The 19,209-nt window shown below is 41.4% G+C and overlaps 1 protein-coding gene across 3 annotated transcripts in view; it reads left to right on the forward strand.

Annotated features, from left to right (window-relative positions):
* The window catches only part of DCAF5 (DDB1 and CUL4 associated factor 5), a 90,164-nt gene extending 71,316 nt beyond the window's left edge, over positions 1-18,848 (forward strand). For 2 of the 3 annotated variants that reach the window (XM_011383762.2, XM_023526861.1), the window contains exons 8-9: positions 8,506-8,633; positions 14,193-18,848. In XM_011383762.2, coding sequence (XP_011382064.1) covers positions 8,506-8,633; positions 14,193-15,959 — 1,895 coding nt within the window. In that variant the 3' untranslated portion in view covers positions 15,960-18,848. The remainder of the gene's footprint in view (positions 1-8,505; positions 8,634-14,192) is intronic. The other variant, XM_011383772.2, reaches the window with a different exon arrangement.
* The last annotated feature ends 361 nt before the right edge of the window (positions 18,849-19,209 follow it).

The following is a 19,209-nucleotide window of genomic DNA, read 5'->3' on the forward strand; positions in this document are numbered from 1 at the left end:
ATCTGTTGTAGGACACTTTGGTTGCTTCCATGTCCTGGCCACCTTGAATAATGCTGCTGTGAACATCGGTGTGCAAATATCTTTTCGGATATGGGTTTTCAAGTCTTTGGGGTAAATGCCCAGGAGAGGGATTGCTGGATCATATGGTAGATCAATTCTTAGTTTTTTTGATTTGCGTTTCCCTAATAGCTAGTAATGTTGAGCATCTTTTCATATGTTTGTCGGTCATTTGTATGTCTTCTTGGGAGAAGTGTCTATTCGGGTCTTCTGCCCATTTTTTGATTGGATTGTTTGTTTATTTTTGTTATTATTGATTGTATGAGTTCTTTGTATATTTTGGATATTAGGCCCTTATTGGAGGCGTTGCTTGCAAATACATTTGCCATCTTTTGATATTTTTATAATTAACTTCTTACTATCAAAGTAATACAGGGTACATAAATTTTAAATCAAATAATACTACAAAGATTTTTTTTTTAATTCAACAGTTTATTTTCCTATAACATATGCATAGTATTTTTGAATTTTCGATTTTGGACATTCTCTATTGGCTTTCTACTATTGAAATCACCCAGTTTCCCAGAATAGAAATCTTTGATCTCCTACCAGCGGGGACATTTGCCTGGCAATTGGACTATGGTTCTAAGAGCCAAATAGGGCAATAGATCTGTAGCTCTCATATCTACACACATATTTTTGTTTAATTTCATCCCCAGTTTTGCCTGGTGTCTCAGTTCAAAATTTCTTTCTGTCATCAACCCCCAGGCTTCTGCTTGTTTTGCAGAAGGGATAGTCTCCTGGGCACGTGTGATGGTGAAATTGCTTTCAACTAATCCTATTTACAGCCCTACCCTTCACTCTGGCTTCAGGGATATTTAGCACCTCTCATTTTTACATGTAATCTATTTTTAAATGTTGGCAATTAATTCATAATTCAAAAAATATTCGGCAAGATTCAGCAAGCCAACATTTGAGAACTAGATGAGGTTCTTGGGTTCTAGCTTAGAGACAAAAAGTCTATAAGGAAATTTCTAATCTGATCTACTGCCTCTGACTTAAATGTGGAATGAGGCTGAGCTCCCTCTCTTTATGCATGCCAGTAGAACATAAGATACTAAAGTGGGGTTCTATTGGGAAGCTGGCTTGCTGTTATATGCCTTAATGGCATAATCAGATGAAAAGCAATCAACATATATTGAATGCCTGCTGTGTGCTTCACAGATCATGCCAAATGCTGAGAGAACTAGATGAAAAGAAGTCCTGAGTGTGAGCCAAAAGCAAGGGCATTTTTTTCTTGACTCTTCTGTTCAGAAAGACTGACAATCACTGGAGAAATGTTTTGTTTTTTTGCTACATAAACTCCAGAGAGATGGATTTTATTTATTATATAAACAGCAGTGACTCAATGAATTGGATAAGTAATTCACATTGGGCTTCCTAGTGGGCCGAGAAAGTAATTTTGAGATGGAAGATCTAAAACCCATTGTAAAACTTGCTACCTGGCAAGATTGGGCTTGATTTTTTTTTAGTTGGTGTCAAATAACTCATTTCTAAAAACCTCTTTAAAAATTAGAGGAAGGAATAGAACTGGGAATTTTGCTGTGGCAAAGAAAAAGCCCATCAGAATATGTTTTACACCTCTGAAGTACGTAGGAAGAGCATCTGTTTTTATGTGATAATTCTGAAAATAAACAGACTGGCAGTTATGTATAGAGTCAGTGTGGTATATTGGAAGGAGCATTAGGCATAAAATCATACCTGGTTTTGAGTCCAGTGATGCCACTAACTAGCCAGTTGAGTGAGTCATTCTAGGCAGGTTACATAACAGCAACTAAGCCTCAGTTTCTTCTGTAAAATTGCCTCTGCCCCTACCGCCTCAAATCATAAGATGATTTAAAAGTCTTAGTAACTTTTTGAAAATTATGTGCTTTCAAATGTAAGACATTGTTATCACTACATTAATAATGTCAATGGCCATGGATTCATAGTTTCCAGTGCATTTGCTCCCCAGTAACTTAGGTATGGAAGTAATGGATTTGGCAATGTGTGGTAGGGGTGGGTGTCTGGAAAACATTCATACTGCCTTTTCCTTCTCATTTCCCTAATTCTTGTTTGTAAAGGGCTTTAGGGTTTTCACAGATAGAGTTGCTTTCCCTGAGATATGCCTCTACACTAAGACCTTACTACTTATGGAAAGAAGAACAATGTAATAGAGTTGATAGGCCTGGGTTTAAATTCCTCATCCATTCATCTTCCTAGTTAGAGGCTTAGGAAAGATTGTTTTATCTTACCAAACTTCTGTTTCTTCATCTGTAAAAAAAGAATATTAACAATACGAACAATAACAACAATAGCTATATCTACCTTCTTAGGGATATTGTGAGAGGTTCTCAGTAGCCACTCAATGATTGTTATTCCTCATTAAAGTTTTCTCTCTTTTAACTTTCCTCTGAAAAACTCTTTAGAGACCAAGACATTGTCTTCCTCTGGTGCCCTCCTTGAATAGTTGGTAAAGTTGTTTTTACATTCAGGTTGCTCTTAGTAGCTTAAGAGGGGGGAAAGTTATATGACAAATTTTCTCCTGCATGGTGCGGGGAAACATGCAGTTTCCTTTGCCAAGTCATTGCAGCCACTCCCACTGCCTGTAGTCCGAGTAAGCAGGCTAGAAACAGCTGTAAATGTATTTTCATGGCCCTGCATGTGTGTATGTGCTCTTTGTCCCTTGCATTTTCTAGACATGCATTCACTCTTAGTGAGTTAGGTCTGGGCACCTGCTTTTTCCTCCCATGTAATTGAAAGAACAACTGTTTTAAATTGATCACAAGTAGTTGGTTGCAAACACATGTGAAGTATGGATGATGAAAGAAGAACTTAGCATAATTGACTATTTTGTGCAATTAAGCATTGCTGTCTGTGGAACTCTTTGAGCTTTACTGATGGCCAGTGCCGTCCCCATCTGACTTTTCTTAATTCTTAAGTGGTTCAAGATCCCCAGGAGGCAGCCACTGTTCTGTCTTGTCAGTGCCCTGATTGTATTTCTCTTTATGGTTTGAAACTTAGAGACCTTGGGAATGCTCACTGAGGACTTTTGGAATTGCTAAGAGGTTATTTAGATAACTCTTAGATATAACAAGGAAAAAAAGTAGTCCTTTGTCTCTTGTAGCAGTAAATTCTTAATTCTGGAGTCAGGAATGAAATAGATTAATTGCCCAAACAAGTACTTTATTTTGGTAGACATTAGCTTTAGTCTTCTCCTTCAAGCCTTTTTCCAGAGAAAATGATGAGATTTACTTCAATTTGTTTATTTATTGAGTATCCTTAGATAAGACATTATGCAAAGCCTGATGGGCCATTGAAAGATAAACACTTTATTGTCCTCAAAGAACTTCCAGTCTAAGAGGGATGAAAAAAGTGTGTGTGTGTGTGTGTGTGTGTGTGTATGTATGTGTACTCTAAATTTAAAAGTGGGTTCAAAGGCCCAGAAAAAGGATGATTAAGGAGGGCTTGAAGAGATTTTGGATATCAGTAAAGCTTTCATGAAATTAGCATTAGAGAGAACTGTGAAGGTAGGTAGGATTTTAGACCCTTTATTTCTCTGCTCTTAATTATAGTAAAAATACTAAAGAAAAAAATTGATAGCAGGAAGATGGAGAAAGAGAAACACTTGGATAATCCACATATTGGATGATGGAGCCCACTAATGGAGACTGGGTTTTTTCCTGAATGCTTCTATTCCACAGTCTAATAAACTCATGTCTTTTCATTCATTTATCAAATATTTATTAAAACCTACTATTTGCTAGGCAGTGTTCTAGAGGATTGGGTACAGCAGGGCAACAAAAGAGCCCTACAGACATGGAACTTAATTCTAGAGAGGAAACACAATGAACAGTAGACACCATGAATTATATAATAAGTTTAAAAGGTTAAAGTACTATGGAAAAAGAAAAGATAGAGCAGAATAAGGGGGATAGGAAGTGGCATAGGGGTCAGGGAAATGTAGTATTAGGTAGAGTTTCAGTATAGGCCTCAATGAGAAGGTCATCTTTGAACAAAACCTTAAAGTGGTAAGGGAATTAGCCGTGCAGAAATCTTGGGGAAGAGCATTTCAGGTAAAACCAGTGTAAAGGTTCTAAAGTGAAAATGTGCCTGACGTGTTTAAGAAGCAGCGAGGAAATCGGTTTGTTGAAGCAGAGTGAGGGAGGGAGAGAGAAGTAGGGGTTGAAGTCATAGAGGTGAGTGGAGCACAGGGGTGTCTAGTCATATAGGCTTTTACTGTGAGTGAAATGGGGACCCATTAGAGAATTCTGAGCGGAAGAGTGACGTGATCTGACTTACTTTAACAGCATCACTCTAGCTGCTGAGATAAGGATAGATGGTGGGAGTAGGGCTGCCAAGAATAGAAATGAGGAGAACTAGTAGGAGTTTCACATAATACAATATGGCTTGAACCAAGGTAATAAGGGTTAAAGTCTAGATATACTTTGAAAGTTAAAACCATCAGGATTTCCTGATAGATTAGACTGGGAGATATGGGGAGCAGTGTCCTGTTCTGTAGCCCCAAGTATCATTGAGGACCACTTTCTAGCGTGACTGGTAAATTGCTGTCAGACCACAGCATCAAGAAATCTTGACCAGGTTGCTTTTAGATTTTGAGTGGAAAGCATACTAGTCATTCTTGGAGGACTTTGTGAAAGCTAATTAAATTGACAAGAAACAGAAATAATAAGTTGGTGAGAAATGAGAGGCATCCAGACCCTTGAGAGGCCTGAGGGAGCAAATCTCTGGCTGAATGTTATGAAAAGAAGAGCTAAGTAAGGAAAGGGAGGGAATTAAGGACCTATATGCTAGCCCTTGTCTTCTCTGGGGGAATATTTGGCCTTGGCATTTGAAAAAGATCCTTTTCAGGGTTCTAAGCAAGGGATTTTCTCTGAGTCCCTTGTGTTTCCTACAATCTCCCTAAGTGAGTGAGTTACTGATGTTGGTATCTTATGAGACGGCCCAATAATTTTTTTTTTCTGAGGTCTTGCAGTAGAATAGATAAGATGATTTATAGCCTTCCCTACCTCCCTAGCATCCCTTCTGAACCAAAGGAAAGATGGAGAGAAGGGAACTTTGGTCTTGACTTATAAAAGAAGCCTACAGAGTAGTGCCAGTATGTTTGGCTGAGCCATTGGTTTGTACAGAACTGAATAAACAAACGATAGCTCAAGGATGAGTAAGGTCCTTTTTCCTGGGTATATACTATTTTTACTGGTACTCCATTGTTAGTAATTGGGTTAGTTAATTTGCTTGGTAGCCATGGTTGATCCACCATCTTAGAGATGATCCTCAGGGGAGATTATGAAGGTTATATAGTTCTTGGAAAAAATAATCTCTGCCTAATTCCTTCCAACTTGATCCTGCTATTGATGGTCAGGGTCTGGGTAGATAATGGAGTAGAGGAGACCCCAAGTTTTTACTGATACTGGCACTTTGACTTTAGCCACTTCAGACTAAAGAAATCTATCTATCTGAATTATTCAAATCTCCAGGACTGATAAAAATTTAGTCTCTAGAAATCTTGTGTCTAAACTGTAAGTAGCAGCTGTATTCAGTCATTTGAAACCTAGAAACTGGGAAAGGGACTCTCGACAACCTTTCTGAACCCCATTCATTGCTCTAATTTTGTGTACACAGCCTTGGTTACCTTAAACAAATGGCAGCAATAATTCTGCCTGTACCAGTTTATACCATCAGTCTTGGCTCTGTTGACTTCCTCCTCTTTTTCACATTTTCAAAGTACCAGTTTGGGTGGGGAAAAGGAGAAAAGACCTTGTATTAGAATTGCTGCTAAGAAGAGAAACTAGACAAGGTCACAGTGCAGAAAGCAATAGAAACAGTTTTTCCATGGTCTGGAATTTTCAAGAATTGATACCCTTCAGTTATTCTTCAGATCTAAAAGTTACTGTAATTGTATTTTGAGTAACCTTTGACAGAAAGATTGGTCGGGTTGATAAACTTTAGTTCTGTAGTAGCTAATTCTTTAAGACATGAGACCCCTGTCTTCCTTTGGTAGCACTTATTCTAGAATTGCCCTCTCCTGAAACACTATCCATTCAACAAGTGCTTACTGAGTACCTGCTTTAGTTTAGGCATTGTGCCCCAGATTCTAGGTATTCAAGAGATCCAGTTCTATTCTCATGATCTATTCAGTGTTGTTAATGTGATGAAATGTACTGTGGTGATACTCTAGAGTTTGCAGTCAAGATACCATTGGATAGAGTCTCCCCTTTCTTTTGTTTAAATTTAGGACTAAAAATGAAAACCAACCTATATGATTACTTCCAGAAAGATTTAGAAATCAGTTACGAGCTTCTGACTCCGTTCCTATTCAAACCCTTTCTTTTCTTAAAGGCTACCAGTATGGTGGAAAGGATATTAGGCATTATTGCCAAACAGACTCTTGTTGAAATCCTGGCTCTGGCATTTACTAGCTATATGACTTGGGAGAAGTTGCTTAAATTCTCTAAGTCACTTAAATTCCTTTTCTTGGAGGCAATAGGATTAAACAAAAGATTGGTACTAGATTGAACCTGAAGTTTCTTTACTAAAGACCACCTCAATGGAGGTTACGGATAGGAGTAGGATATTGGAAACATAGAATTTAGATGAAACAATGAGCAGGAATGCTATTTATTGAACAGACCTGAAGGAACTCCTTGGGGGTGATGAGACCCCTGTATCGAGACAACTGTTTTAAAATTCCCATGGATTTCTTTTATTTTGACTAACTAGACTTAGGTAATTTTTCCCACTCCAACCTATGAATGAAAGGCACTCAGGTTTGCCTAGAGGTTTCTGTCGTGAAATCCTGTCTTGATGCTTAACCTTTCCTGATCCTTTTTCTCCATAGAAACGCACCACTTCTATGTCTTAGTCACTCTCATTTTCTTTATGGTTTATTAGCAAACTAGATGATGTCGGGCTGAGATACGAATAACTTTAAATGTATTATCCATCCTGAATAATTCAAATATTAGTATTGTCAAATATGGGAACAAATTTAGGCAAAGGACATTTTTGCTACCCACCAAGTAGAGTAAACACGTAGTGCTAGCTAAGTTGGCACCACCACAGAACAGATCGGCACAGTCTGAAATCTCTTGCTGTTATTAAAAAAAAAAAAAAAGATGTACATGGCAGTAAAGAGCAGGGTGTCTTCCATGATGCAAAAAAGGAGTTGTATCAGGAGGCCAAAAGCAGAAAATACCTTCTCTAGAGCCAGATTATTTCTGGAGAAGGGATGTTGGTTTTAGTCATATTCCTTCCAATCACTGAGACAACAAATGATTAGAATGAATATTTGAACAAGGTAGTTGAAAGTGAGATGGAGGCATGTGGAGCCGAGACTATACGCTGTAGTGGTGCCATGCTCCTGCTAGAGACTAAGAAGGTATTCATTACTTAAATAAGTGAACACTCATTTTTCTGTGTCTGAATGCATCATATTTACCAGTTGTCCAGGGACACAGGTTGTCTATCCTACATGTACTGAGCTGTTGATGGTTGCCTAGAAGTGACCTTGTTCAGAACTTGGGTACATATGTTCTGTGTGAGTGTGATGCTCGTACCAGTGAAGTTGAACCTTTGAGATTATCTCAAGTTTATAAATGATGACATCTTCCTCTGTGTTACAAGTTCCAGGCCTCTGGACTTTTCTCAGTCATTGAAGTAGAAAGCATACAGGATGGTCTTTAAAATACAGCATCTATCAGGGGCCTTTTTGTTTGTTTGTTTCCAAAGTCAATTCCCTTTATTTAATGTTGATTTTTACTCTATTAGTGGCCTCTTAATTTTAATCCGTACATGGTTTCTTTAAGGCCCACACTCTCTAATTCAGATTCTCAATACTTGGGCTCTGCTTATTATGGAAGTAACCCAAACCTCCTTTCTTTATCCTTAGTTCTACCTGCTATCCGGGTGAAAAAAAATTTTTCCCCCATTATTTTCCCAGTGGTTTTGTATGTTTGCTTATCTTGTTTGCTGTCTGCATCATAGAAATTGAAAGCAAATGGATCAGAAATGTTTTTGTACATGTAAGTAATTATATGCTTCTGGTTCTGCTTGTCCATGGGTCAGCTGCCTAACTATTCCCAAGCATTTTAGTTTCATTTTGCTCATGACTACCCTTTTCTAAGGTAACACTTGGATTCTATCTTGGAGATCAAAAACTTGAGAAATGTTTTAAGTGGCTGTAGCTTCATTGACAATGGAATTACAGTGGGTGGGTGTGGGCAATGCTTAAAGGCTAAATAAAGGCTCTTGGTAAGAGCACATATGCTGAGAGAGATTTCATCTTCCCTCTTTCCATAGCAACTTTATCTGTAAGATTAAGCTTTCCACTGGTGGTATAGTTAATAAGAAATCTCGGCTCCAGTTCAGAGCTGTGTGCCTGCCATTACTGGAGCCTGTTTACTTTCATCCATTTCATCATTTGATTTTTGTTTCCTTCTGTCTTCCCAGGTGGCATTGGTAGGGTGGTCAACGGAGCCTTCATGGTGCTGAAAGGGCATCGGTCTATTGTTAACCAGGTTCGATTTAACCCTCACACCTACATGATCTGCTCTTCCGGTGTAGAAAAGATTATCAAGGTGAGGCATATTCCCTTTCTGTCTTTTTAGAGAAATTATTACAATTCATAGTTGGAAGAAACCAAAACAATATATGTAGGGCCTCATATCTAAACATACTAAAGGTCTATCAAAATTCTCATTTTGACATATTACAAAATATTGAAAACTCGATATTAAAAAGAATGACTTGAAACCCTCCTTTCAGGACTATTTTTAAAAGTAGTCACTAGGCTTTGAAACTAGACACTACCTGTATACCGCTATATTTCCAATGGCCTTTGATCTTGAATCTGATAAATTCTGCTTTCCAAACCTCATCTGGAGGTTAGGAAGCCACCATCCCCTCAGCTACTCAGTGTGTCCTTTGCATTAATTGCTGCCACTATGGCACAGAGATAACTAAGTGACTGCCAGAACCACAGCTAAATTGTCTCAGGACGTATTAAAAAAACACTGCATGTAGTTGCAATTGAGGCTAAACACTCAAATCAATTGCAGATCAACTGAATGAACTTAACCCTGCCAGTGAATATTTTTAGAGCCTGCAACTTAGAGACCCAGCCTCGTTTATGTCCACAGAAGGATGGCCCACTGCCCATCGCTCACATTCCAGTTGCTAGTAACCTTTTCCACGGGGTTTGGGGCAAATGATAAAATCTTGAGGACCCTGTGATAGACTTTTACATAGGGATCGATGATATTACCCTGTTCCCCAAAAGTTAAAACTCCTCCCCGCCAGCCCCCCTTTAAAATGGCATTGAAAACCTGAGGGAGGTGTCAGGGGAAAAGGGAAAAGTAGTCTGTGATGATTTGGCAGTTTTCATTTTCTTCTGTTCTTGGAAAAAAAAAAATAATAACTCTTAAGAGTTAAACCAATTTGTTTATGAGGCAAGGGAAGCTATCAGAAATGTGATGTTGGTGTATGGGTCACTATGCTTATTTGTCCTTATTCCAGCTTCCTTTATTTATATTTTGTTGGTCTTGTGTGGTTCAGGGCTGACTTTTGTGATTGCACAGGTTTCCCATAGGGCTAGAATAGGACTTACAGATCATTTTTACTGATTTTTTTCTTTTTACAGATGATGACATTTATGTTATAAATTAACTGTCTGAGGTTAATTACATAGCTAATTAGTGGTAAAGCTAGGATAGAGCCCTGTTCTTTGTTCTTCCCACTATACTGCCACACTCACCATGCTAGTGGAAAGGTAGCAGGCAGCCTGATGCTCCTGCTGGATTTGATCATCTCGGTAGTCTTTCACTTGGGCAGTCATCGAATTAGCCTTATCTCTTGTGTTGTTTTTTTTTCTCCTTCGGCCTATGACTAATGGGTTGGCATGGTAGCATGTCTTCTCCAGGCCTGTTGACATCTTTTTTCTCAGAGAGCTCTGCTTGGGCATCTCCTTTTGAAGAGAGATTCCTGCCTCACTATGCATTTTGGGATGCTTCTGTGCTGAGTCTCCCCAATTACTATTTTAGTCAGCTGGAGTCTTTACTCTAAAGGTCATAGGTTGGAAACTAGCCAAGTTCTCAGAAGAGAAAGAGAAGAAAATGTTTTCTCTGTGAGGTCATCCAGACTGAACTATGGAACTCGCTGCTTCCAGGTTCCATTGGAGTCTGAATCCTGCCCAACCAGGAGGGATGTTTAGCCATTTTAAACCTTAAGTCAGTACAGTTGGTATTCTTGAGCAGCTCTTTGAGTCTCTCTTCCATCTGTCAAGTGAGGACATTAACCCGTGACTTGCCACCCAGGAGTGCCTTGCGCATTACCTGTGCCTGTCAGTTTCTGACTATTTTAACGTCACTTTCCTGCTTGCTGTTTCTGAGAAGATCAATGGCTCAAAGAACATCATCCCATGTTCTAGTACAGCCTGACACCTGCTTTTACCTCTCTATTTCTGTTTCACTCCCTTCTCCCTGTCTTGTCCTTTACTACTGCCTTTCTAGCCCAGAGAATAAGAGTTCTCACCCGTAACAGGTCTTATATCCCCCACAAATGCCTACACTTAGCAAAAGAGAGGGTTCATTTTGTAGTTAAACATGAGTGGGGGGAAGATGAGGCAAATACTGACATTTTTTTCTCAAAGACCAATATTCATTTATTCACCTCATATATGTGGAATACCTATTGTATGCCATTTGTGTTAGGCCGTATGAGGAATACAGAGGTAAAGAAAGGTGTAATGCAGGTCCCCCTAGGAATTGATGACTTTGTAGGAGAGACAAGAAATAAAGATAATGGAAAATGCAATAGGTACACAAGGGACATAAAAAAAAGTACCATGGGAGGAGGGGGAGATTTTTTCCCTTTGGGGTAATCTCAGTGTATATAATATTTGAACTAGATTTTGAATAATTAAAAACTGCAAAAGGAAGGAGTAATATTGGAAGAACATTCTAAATGGAGGAAATGGATAATTATTTCATTGAATCAGCAATATTTATTGATCACCTACTGTGTTCCAGGCATTGTGCCTATGAATAAATGCTTAGAAGCAGCAAAGTGTAAGACCTATTCAGAAAATGATCATGTTTGGCCAAAGTGAAGAACACAAGAAGGGAGGGCTAAGATAAAAGGCTGGAAAGGCGGGCTAGGGGTAGGCCCAGACGGTCTTAGAAGCCAGATTACAGAGTGTGAAGAACCCTCGAGTAGCAATTTAGGTCTTTAACTGTGTAGTTTTTCCTGGTACCTGGACAAATTTCTAGGTTTAATGTAATAATGCAAAAGAGAGAAGAAGGGCATAGAGCTGCTACCTCAAGCATATCATGGTCACCGGTGTAGATCAGTACACTTCTGATGATGTTTGAATAAGCCTCTTGAGGTAAACTTTTCACTGGGCTTGGAGAGAGAGCTGCTCATCATAAGGTTCCTTTTCTCATGAACCTTGCCCTATGAGGAGGCATGTCTAACTACATTTAACATGTCACAGGAAGTTGTATTTTCATCGTTTCACTTCTGAGTTGTTAACTTTCATTGTAAAGAAATAATTTCATAAATGGTTGAATTTGCTATTTTATGGATGGAGGACCAAGATAATAGGGATTGTCAGTACTTCTAGAGTTCAAAAGTCCCTTTGAGGATGGGTCTAAAACTTTCTAGTTGAGGTATTTAGCTGCTAAATGAAAGAGAAAGCACCACATTTATTATTGCTGCTTTAATGTAGGTTATGGAAATGATTCTCATTACTACAGATAAGAAAAGGCTGAAGTCATTTGCCCAGGGCCATGTGAAGTGGTGGGGCTGGGGTTCCTACCTGTTCTTCCTGCTTCAGTAGCTCTGTGATAGGGTCTTTGTTTTTCTCTGAATCTTAGGATTGGATGACACTTATCGATTCACTGCTTAGATGAGGGAGCTGAGCTTCACCCAAGGTCACCAGCCAACTAGGAGCTGAGTGGGAACCCACACTCAAGTTTCTTGCCTCCTGATCCAGTGTTTTGCTCCATTACTCCAAGCTTCAGGAATGAAAGTCTACCTCAGCTTAATATATTCCAGAGCCCAAATAAAAGCTGACTTTTAGTGTTATGGTTTTCATTCCTGAAGTGAAAACATAGGGCCTTGGGTAGTAGATTAGAACCTAAAAACTGGCTTGTTGGATAGTTGGACTAACATCTTGCCATTAATATTTTGTACTTCCGTTAACAAATTCTGAGTTTCTGTGAAGTCCATATAGATTTATCTTCATGTTAGACCACATGGTTAATAGCATTTTACTATTCTTAAACTGGGGAAGTAGGAGATTTGGCCCAGAATATAAAATAAGATCCCTAAACATCCTAAGGCCTTTGTCCCCTCATTTTCCCCTCCATCCTTAAGAACCCCTCATTTTCCTGTCTAAGCAACCAAACTTTTATTACCTCAGATATCTGTTTTCAGAGATAGTTATTTATAGCTTGAGCCTATTGCTGAAGGCCATGTTGAAATGTTTCTCAAACTTTGAGTCTCACAAAGAATCTGAGACTCTTCAGATAGATCTGTTATTTTTTTGCTACTTATTTTATGCTAACTATATTCCAGTATTTCTGAAAAATTGGTTCCCCCTACACACATACTTACTCCTTCCTTGAGTACTTGTTAAAAATGCAGAGCTCTGGTACCTACCCATGATTTATTGAATCAAAATCTCTATAAGGGTGGGGTTCAGAAATCAACACTGTAATTATTCTTCAGGTGATTCTTGTGCACTCCAAAGTCTGAGAACCACTGCCTTAAAACTCCCCTGGGTGAGATTAAAAAACTGGAGAGGGGACAATACTCGAAGAGTTGTGGGCAGGGAACAGAGTTGAAGAAGAAATGAATCCAAGTTGAGAATTGGTCAGAGGAGAGCTAACCTAGAATGTTTCTTCAGCCCCTCTTGAACTGGGGATCCTCCAAAAAGGTGCTACCACCAGGAGTTCAAGTAAAGCACACAGGAAACAGGCTTCAGTTAAGAACCCTCACAGGGAAGCAAATTTGTCTTTGGATAGCTTTGCAGAAGCCATCATCTTGATACAGGATAGGGAATGAGGAGCCACTGTTTCCTGGGTTGGGTGCCATCTAAAGATAGACACCAGCCTGTCAGGCAAGAAAATCACCTGGAATTTCATCTAAGTTGCCATGGCTACCGGCTGATATAACCAGGCTTCTTTGTGCTGCTCTGTGGACCAGTCTGGCAGTCAGGTGAAGCTAATTGTTCTCACTTGCAGTGACAGCTTAATTACCTTGAACTTGATTTTTACATAACTTATTCAATTTGTTGAAGGCAAAGTTGGGCCTTTGCCTTCAAATAGACCTGGGTTTGAATCCTAGTTCAGCTACCTTTTTGCTATGAGCCCATGTCTCTGACAATGGAGTGGAGGACTGTTAAGGGATGAGGCTGCATTCTTGAGGCAAGGGTGTCCTTCCTAATCCTGAAGTGGCAGAAAAGTTGGGTAGCAAGGCAGCAGCTCCCTGGTTAAGAGAACCCAGTTTCCTGGGTAACTGATGCCTGCATGTCCAAGAGGGAACTGCAATGTAGGCAGTTGGCTATTCTCATCAAGCTCCAGTAAGCAATTCCCATTAGTTAAAAATAGAAATGTTGCAGTCGAGAAGTAGAGTTACAGGCTGAAATATTAGCTGTCGCAGAGGACTGACTGCTGGGTCTGTTTTCACTTCAGCAAAGTGATGCCTCTCTGTGCACAGCTTCAGTCTTCTGAGAATTTTGAACATATTGGCCAATATTTAAGTTCTCTTCTATCCTCTGAGATTATGAAAGGGGTTATTATAATTTCCATATTATTAATAGAGGAAGCTAAGGGGGAGGAGGATTTGGAGGACATGATGTGTGATTGTCCTGGGCCTAGAGACAGGACTAATCCTGCCTAATTCTGTGCCCTAGTGTATGTTTTTTTCCCTCCACATCTGACTCTAGAAGCCTGTTTTCATGTGTGCCCCACATAATCCAGTCTGATAAAGAATGTATCTTTAAAGTTTGTTGGCAAGTTCTGGCTAAATAATGGGGGAGGTCTGGGGGAGTTCTGTCTTGTTGTTGTTTTATAGCCACCAGCTTTAGAATACTTTCCAATCAGCCCTCGGTGGTCTTGTTTTCACCTTTTGTGCAGATTTGGAGCCCGTACAAGCAGCCAGGATGTACCGGAGACCTAGACGGGCGGATTGAAGATGACTCCCGCTGCCTCTACACCCACGAAGAGTACATCAGCCTTGTGCTGAACAGTGGGAGTGGCCTATCGCATGACTACGCCAACCAGTCTGTGCAGGAAGACCCCAGGATGATGGCCTTCTTCGACTCCCTAGTGCGCCGCGAGATCGAGGGCTGGAGCTCTGACTCAGACAGTGACCTGAGCGAGAGCACCATTCTCCAGCTGCACGCAGGGGTCAGCGAGCGCTCGGGCTATACCGACTCCGAGTCGTCCGCCTCGCTGCCCCGCTCCCCTCCGCCCACAGTGGACGAGTCTGCCGACAGCGCCTTTCACCTGGGGCCCCTGCGGGTCACCGCCACAAACACTGTGGCGGCAACTCCGCCACCGCCCACCTGTGAGGACGCGGCCTCCCGCCAGCAGCGCCTGTCAGCTCTGCGGCGCTACCAGGACAAACGACTCCTGGCCCTTTCCAACGAGTCCGATTCTGAAGAAAACGCCTGTGAGGTGGAACTGGACACGGATCTCTTCCCCCGGCCACGGTCTCCCAGCCCTGAAGATGAGTCCAGTAGCTCTAGCAGCTCCAGTAGCTCCGAGGACGAAGAGGAGCTGAATGAGCGCCGAGCGTCCACCCGGCAGCGGAACGCCATGCGGCGGCGACATAAGGCACCACGAGAGGAGAGGCCCGGCGCCCCGCCCAAGCCGACCAACACCTACATTGGAGAAGACAACTACGATTATCCGCAGATCAAAGTGGACGACCTCTCCTCCTCCCCCACCTCCTCCCCTGAGCGGAGCACTTCCGCTCTGGAGATTCAACCAAGCCGGGCTTCACCAACGTCTGACATAGAGTCAGTTGAGCGAAAGATTTATAAAGCTTACAAGTGGCTGCGCTACTCCTATATCTCCTACTCAAATAACAAAGATGGAGAGAGCTCCCTGGTGTCTGGGGAGGCAGATGAAGGGAGAGAGGGAACCAGCCACAAGGACAACCCAGCCCCTTCTTCCAGTAAGGAAGCCTATCTAAACACCACCATGGCCCAGAGGAACCAGGACCTGCCCCCTGAAGGCCACAGCAAGGATGCTTTTAAAGAAGGGACTTCTTCCAGAAATCCCAGCAATGGCCCAGGCCATGAGCACAGCAGCCACTCTTGGGCAGAGGCACCAGAAGACACCTCTCAGGACACTAACAATGGTGGCTCTGTAGAACACTCTTTTGAAACCAAGAAGCTCAATGGAAAGGCCCTGAGCAAGGCCCTGAGCAGCCGGGCAGAGGAGCCACCCTCTCCTCCTGTCCCCAAGGCATCTGGCTCCACTCTCAGTAGTGAGTCTGGCAACTGTCCCAGGACCCAGTCTGATGACATTGAAGAGAGGAGCCTCGAAACCATCTGTGCCAACCACAACAATGGACGCTTACACCCCCGCCCACCTCACCCCCACAACAATGGACAGAACTTTGAGGAGCTGGAGGCAATGACCTGCCCTTCCCCAGGACATTCGGACACTGACCATAGCTTGTCCCTGACAGGGACACTCCTACATAAAGATTGTTGTGGGTCTGAAATGGCCTGTGAGACCCCCAGTGCTGGAATGAGAGAGGACCCCACTGACACCCCAGGCACAGACAACAGCAGGGCTGTTCATGGCCATTGTTGCCTCAAAAGGCATCGAGTCGAATTGGAAGATACAGATTCAGAGAATTCCTCCTCAGAGAAGAAATTAAAAACATGATAAATACAAAGGGAAGACAAAAAGCTACAAAAGGAGCTTTACAAAAAAAAATTTAATCCTATTTAGTGAACACAGAGGAAAGGAAAAAAAAAAAGTATTAAAGGCACATAAAACCAGGGCCTGAAATTTTGTGTCTGATGCTGCTCCCTTATATTCAACAATGGGTCTGATGTTTAGCTGGCCATTGGCTTGTGCTGTGCTAAGAAAGGGGGGAAAATCCAAGTGATCCTTTCTAGTAAAACTTGAGCATAGTGTACCTGTGCAGATTCTGTTAAAGTAAACCCTTGTTGAGACGTTTGACTTGTTCTCGTGTGTGTGCACTGGCACGTGTGAGCTCATTGTCTCAGACTTTTCTTTAAGTTCTCTATCAGAAAGGATCTATGGATCTGTATTTTTGCCATCTCACCTTGTTTACATGCCATTGGTGTTCTGGTCTTAACGGTGCCTGCTAAATCAGGTTGTGCTGCCAGCAAGTAGAGGATTTATGCTGAAAGGCTGGGGAGGAGAAGGGAAATAGGCCTTAGCCCATTGGCTGTGCTGGAAAGGAAAGCATGGTTCCTTTCTTAAAGAAATCTTCCATGTTTTCTCTCAGTAGCACTTCTGCCTTGAGCATCTAATGTAGACTTACTAAAAGTGGAGCATTTTTAATGCTAATGAGAGGTTAGCACTTAAGGTCAGATTCAAGAGAACAAGAGATCTTTGATAAATTTCACTGATTGCAAATGAGCGATGCTACAACGCGTACTATATGGAGGCCATAAAATATAACTAACTGTGGGTAACACTTTAACCAGTTAGGTGCTTAGTTAGTTCCTAAGAAGCACTCAGAAGGCCTGCAGGCGCTTCCCTGGCCCCATGTGATGGCATATTGAAAGGGGAAAAGACAGCTCTAAAGAGCTTTGTGCTCAAACTACTAAAGTGGATGTTGTAGGTGTGTTAAGAAGTGTAGGAAAGAGCAGAGTGTGATACTGTGTTAATTTAATTCAACCCAAAATGATTGGCAAGAATCGGTGGGCCTGGCATCTTCCCACAGGCTCGCAATTGACAGGTTGTGGTGGTCTGACTAGATCTTGCAGAACTAGATCTTTCATTTCAAAGTAACAGATTCTTATTGAATAGGTCTGTTAGGAGGCAGATGGTATAGAGAGAGGAGTCACCAGTTTAAGACTCCTGGCTCCTGGAAGAGACTCCATTTTATTGAGATAGATAAATATCGAGAGGGGAAAAGACCAAGAGATTTTCAGCATTGCAACCGTGGTTACAGTCGCTTGGTTATCAAGGAAGGGTTGTGCAAGATAGGAGGAAGACCTAGGAATAACCAGATATCTTGTTGGTATAGATGTCATGAAAAGGCAGGAGGAGAATACTGGCAAGAAACGAGGAAGAGAGAGAACACTATAACTTTCTTGACCACAAAGGTGCTAGACAACTAGGAGCCCAGCCAGCATTGGTGTAGAGAGGAGCCAATGTGGGACTGGCGTGGCCTCACTGATCCTTTTAGAGGAGGACTTTGTCCTACTGGAACTGGGACCAAGGGGAAACAACCTATGGAAGATGAAGATTTGGATGGATTTAGGCACTGGGAGAAGGGGGTTATTTAAAAAGAAGGTTGTTGATCTAAGCCAGAAGGAGATATCATCTTGCTAAGCTTTGTGAACGGAAAGATGTGCCTGGTATGTGTGATGTGACGGGTGTGAAAACACTGTCTTAGGAGGAGATGAAGGAGTGTGAGTAACAGTGGGGATGCTTACAATTTAACACCTGTAATCTCACGGGGGCAGTGGGAAAGTGATTCTGTAACCATTAGAATTACTTCGGATTTGTAATCAAAATGGTTCTATCATTTGTCTTTGACTATTCACAGATAATTGTAAATTCTGGTTTTATAAGCCCAAGTCATTTTACATTTGCTTTTCCAAAATTTATTAAATTGGAATTTTTTAATCCTTTATATACAAAAAAGGTACAATCACTCAGTGTGTGTTTCTCTTCCCCTTCCTAGTCAGCATACCCAATCTTTTTGTTTCATTTAATCAGTAGGGAGCCTCTTCTGACTTCTCTAAAGGCAATCCACATATCTTCCTGGAGAATAAAGAAGCAAAGTTCCCTTGGGAACTAGCCACTTGGTAGTTAGTTATTCCCAAATGCAGAACTTGGTCTTTACATGTTAAAAGCCTTAATCTCATTTGGGAACTCAAAAGAGAAGTCAGAGTTTATTCCGGTTCAACTTCAATATCCAAAAAAGATTCTTTTTAACTAAGGATGCCTATTCTTGGGAGAGACTTCCCAGCACCCCAGTTTCAGCTAGCCAGGAGATAGGCCCCACAGGAGCAGGCTGAGAAATGCTTGTCTCTGTAGCTACTGCACTCTCATTTCCAGAACTCTCCTGTCTGTGATCATGTTCTGGAAACCTGGAACTATTTCAGGGTCCCTTTACCTAAACTCTTGTAGAATTGAGGCTCCAACTTTGGAGGCACATTTAATCCTCAGATTCTTCCATAATAGGTATTTTTATTAGCAAGACAGATGGCACTGATTAGATTAAGAGCTATTTGAAAGTGCCTCTTATGTTTTTTTTCTGCATCCTATACATAAAACTTTAAGTGGCTGGTCCAGATATGTAAAACCGTTTTTCTCCACTTTTATTTTCCACCTGGTTTTGTAAGTGATTCCTGTGTCTAGGACAGCAAATAAATGAGTTACAAGGGCAGTTAACTGGCTTGGGGGCAAACAAAGGTTGTTACTGGGCTTGGTTTACTAAGCCTGGAGTCCCTTGTTTGTCAAGGTGCCTTCCTCTGCTGAAGCCTTACCTCCTCAGAAGCCCACCTCTCTCCCAGCAGCGCTGACTCTTCTCCTGTGTATATGCAAATAAACCTATTATTCACTTCTCATGGCTTCCTCTTCTCTTCCAGGGAAGACTTGGTTGCTTAGACACCCCTCCTCCATTTCTTTCCTGTTTTAGTTCTTGCCTAGATGGAAACTTGTTTCAAAGCTACACCAAAGACTGGAAGAAAAACTGTGATACTCCATATCCATGCCAGTGGTTGTTGGTTGGGACAAAGGTCACATATGGACAACAAAATGTAGGGTAGAGGGAAGTATCTTCTTGGTCTTTTTACACCAGGCTTAGATGGACTCAGGATAGTGACGTCCTGGAATTGATCCTTTTATTAGTTGGAGCTGAAGGAGTTATGCAGTGGAGTGATATTACAAACAGCCCCCAAAGAAATGATGTTTTCTCATGTTTCCA

Source organism: Pteropus vampyrus, unplaced genomic scaffold (assembly GCF_000151845.1).
Source record: "Pteropus vampyrus isolate Shadow unplaced genomic scaffold, Pvam_2.0 Scaffold15, whole genome shotgun sequence".
In the NCBI taxonomy this organism is placed as follows: domain Eukaryota; kingdom Metazoa; phylum Chordata; class Mammalia; order Chiroptera; family Pteropodidae; genus Pteropus; species Pteropus vampyrus.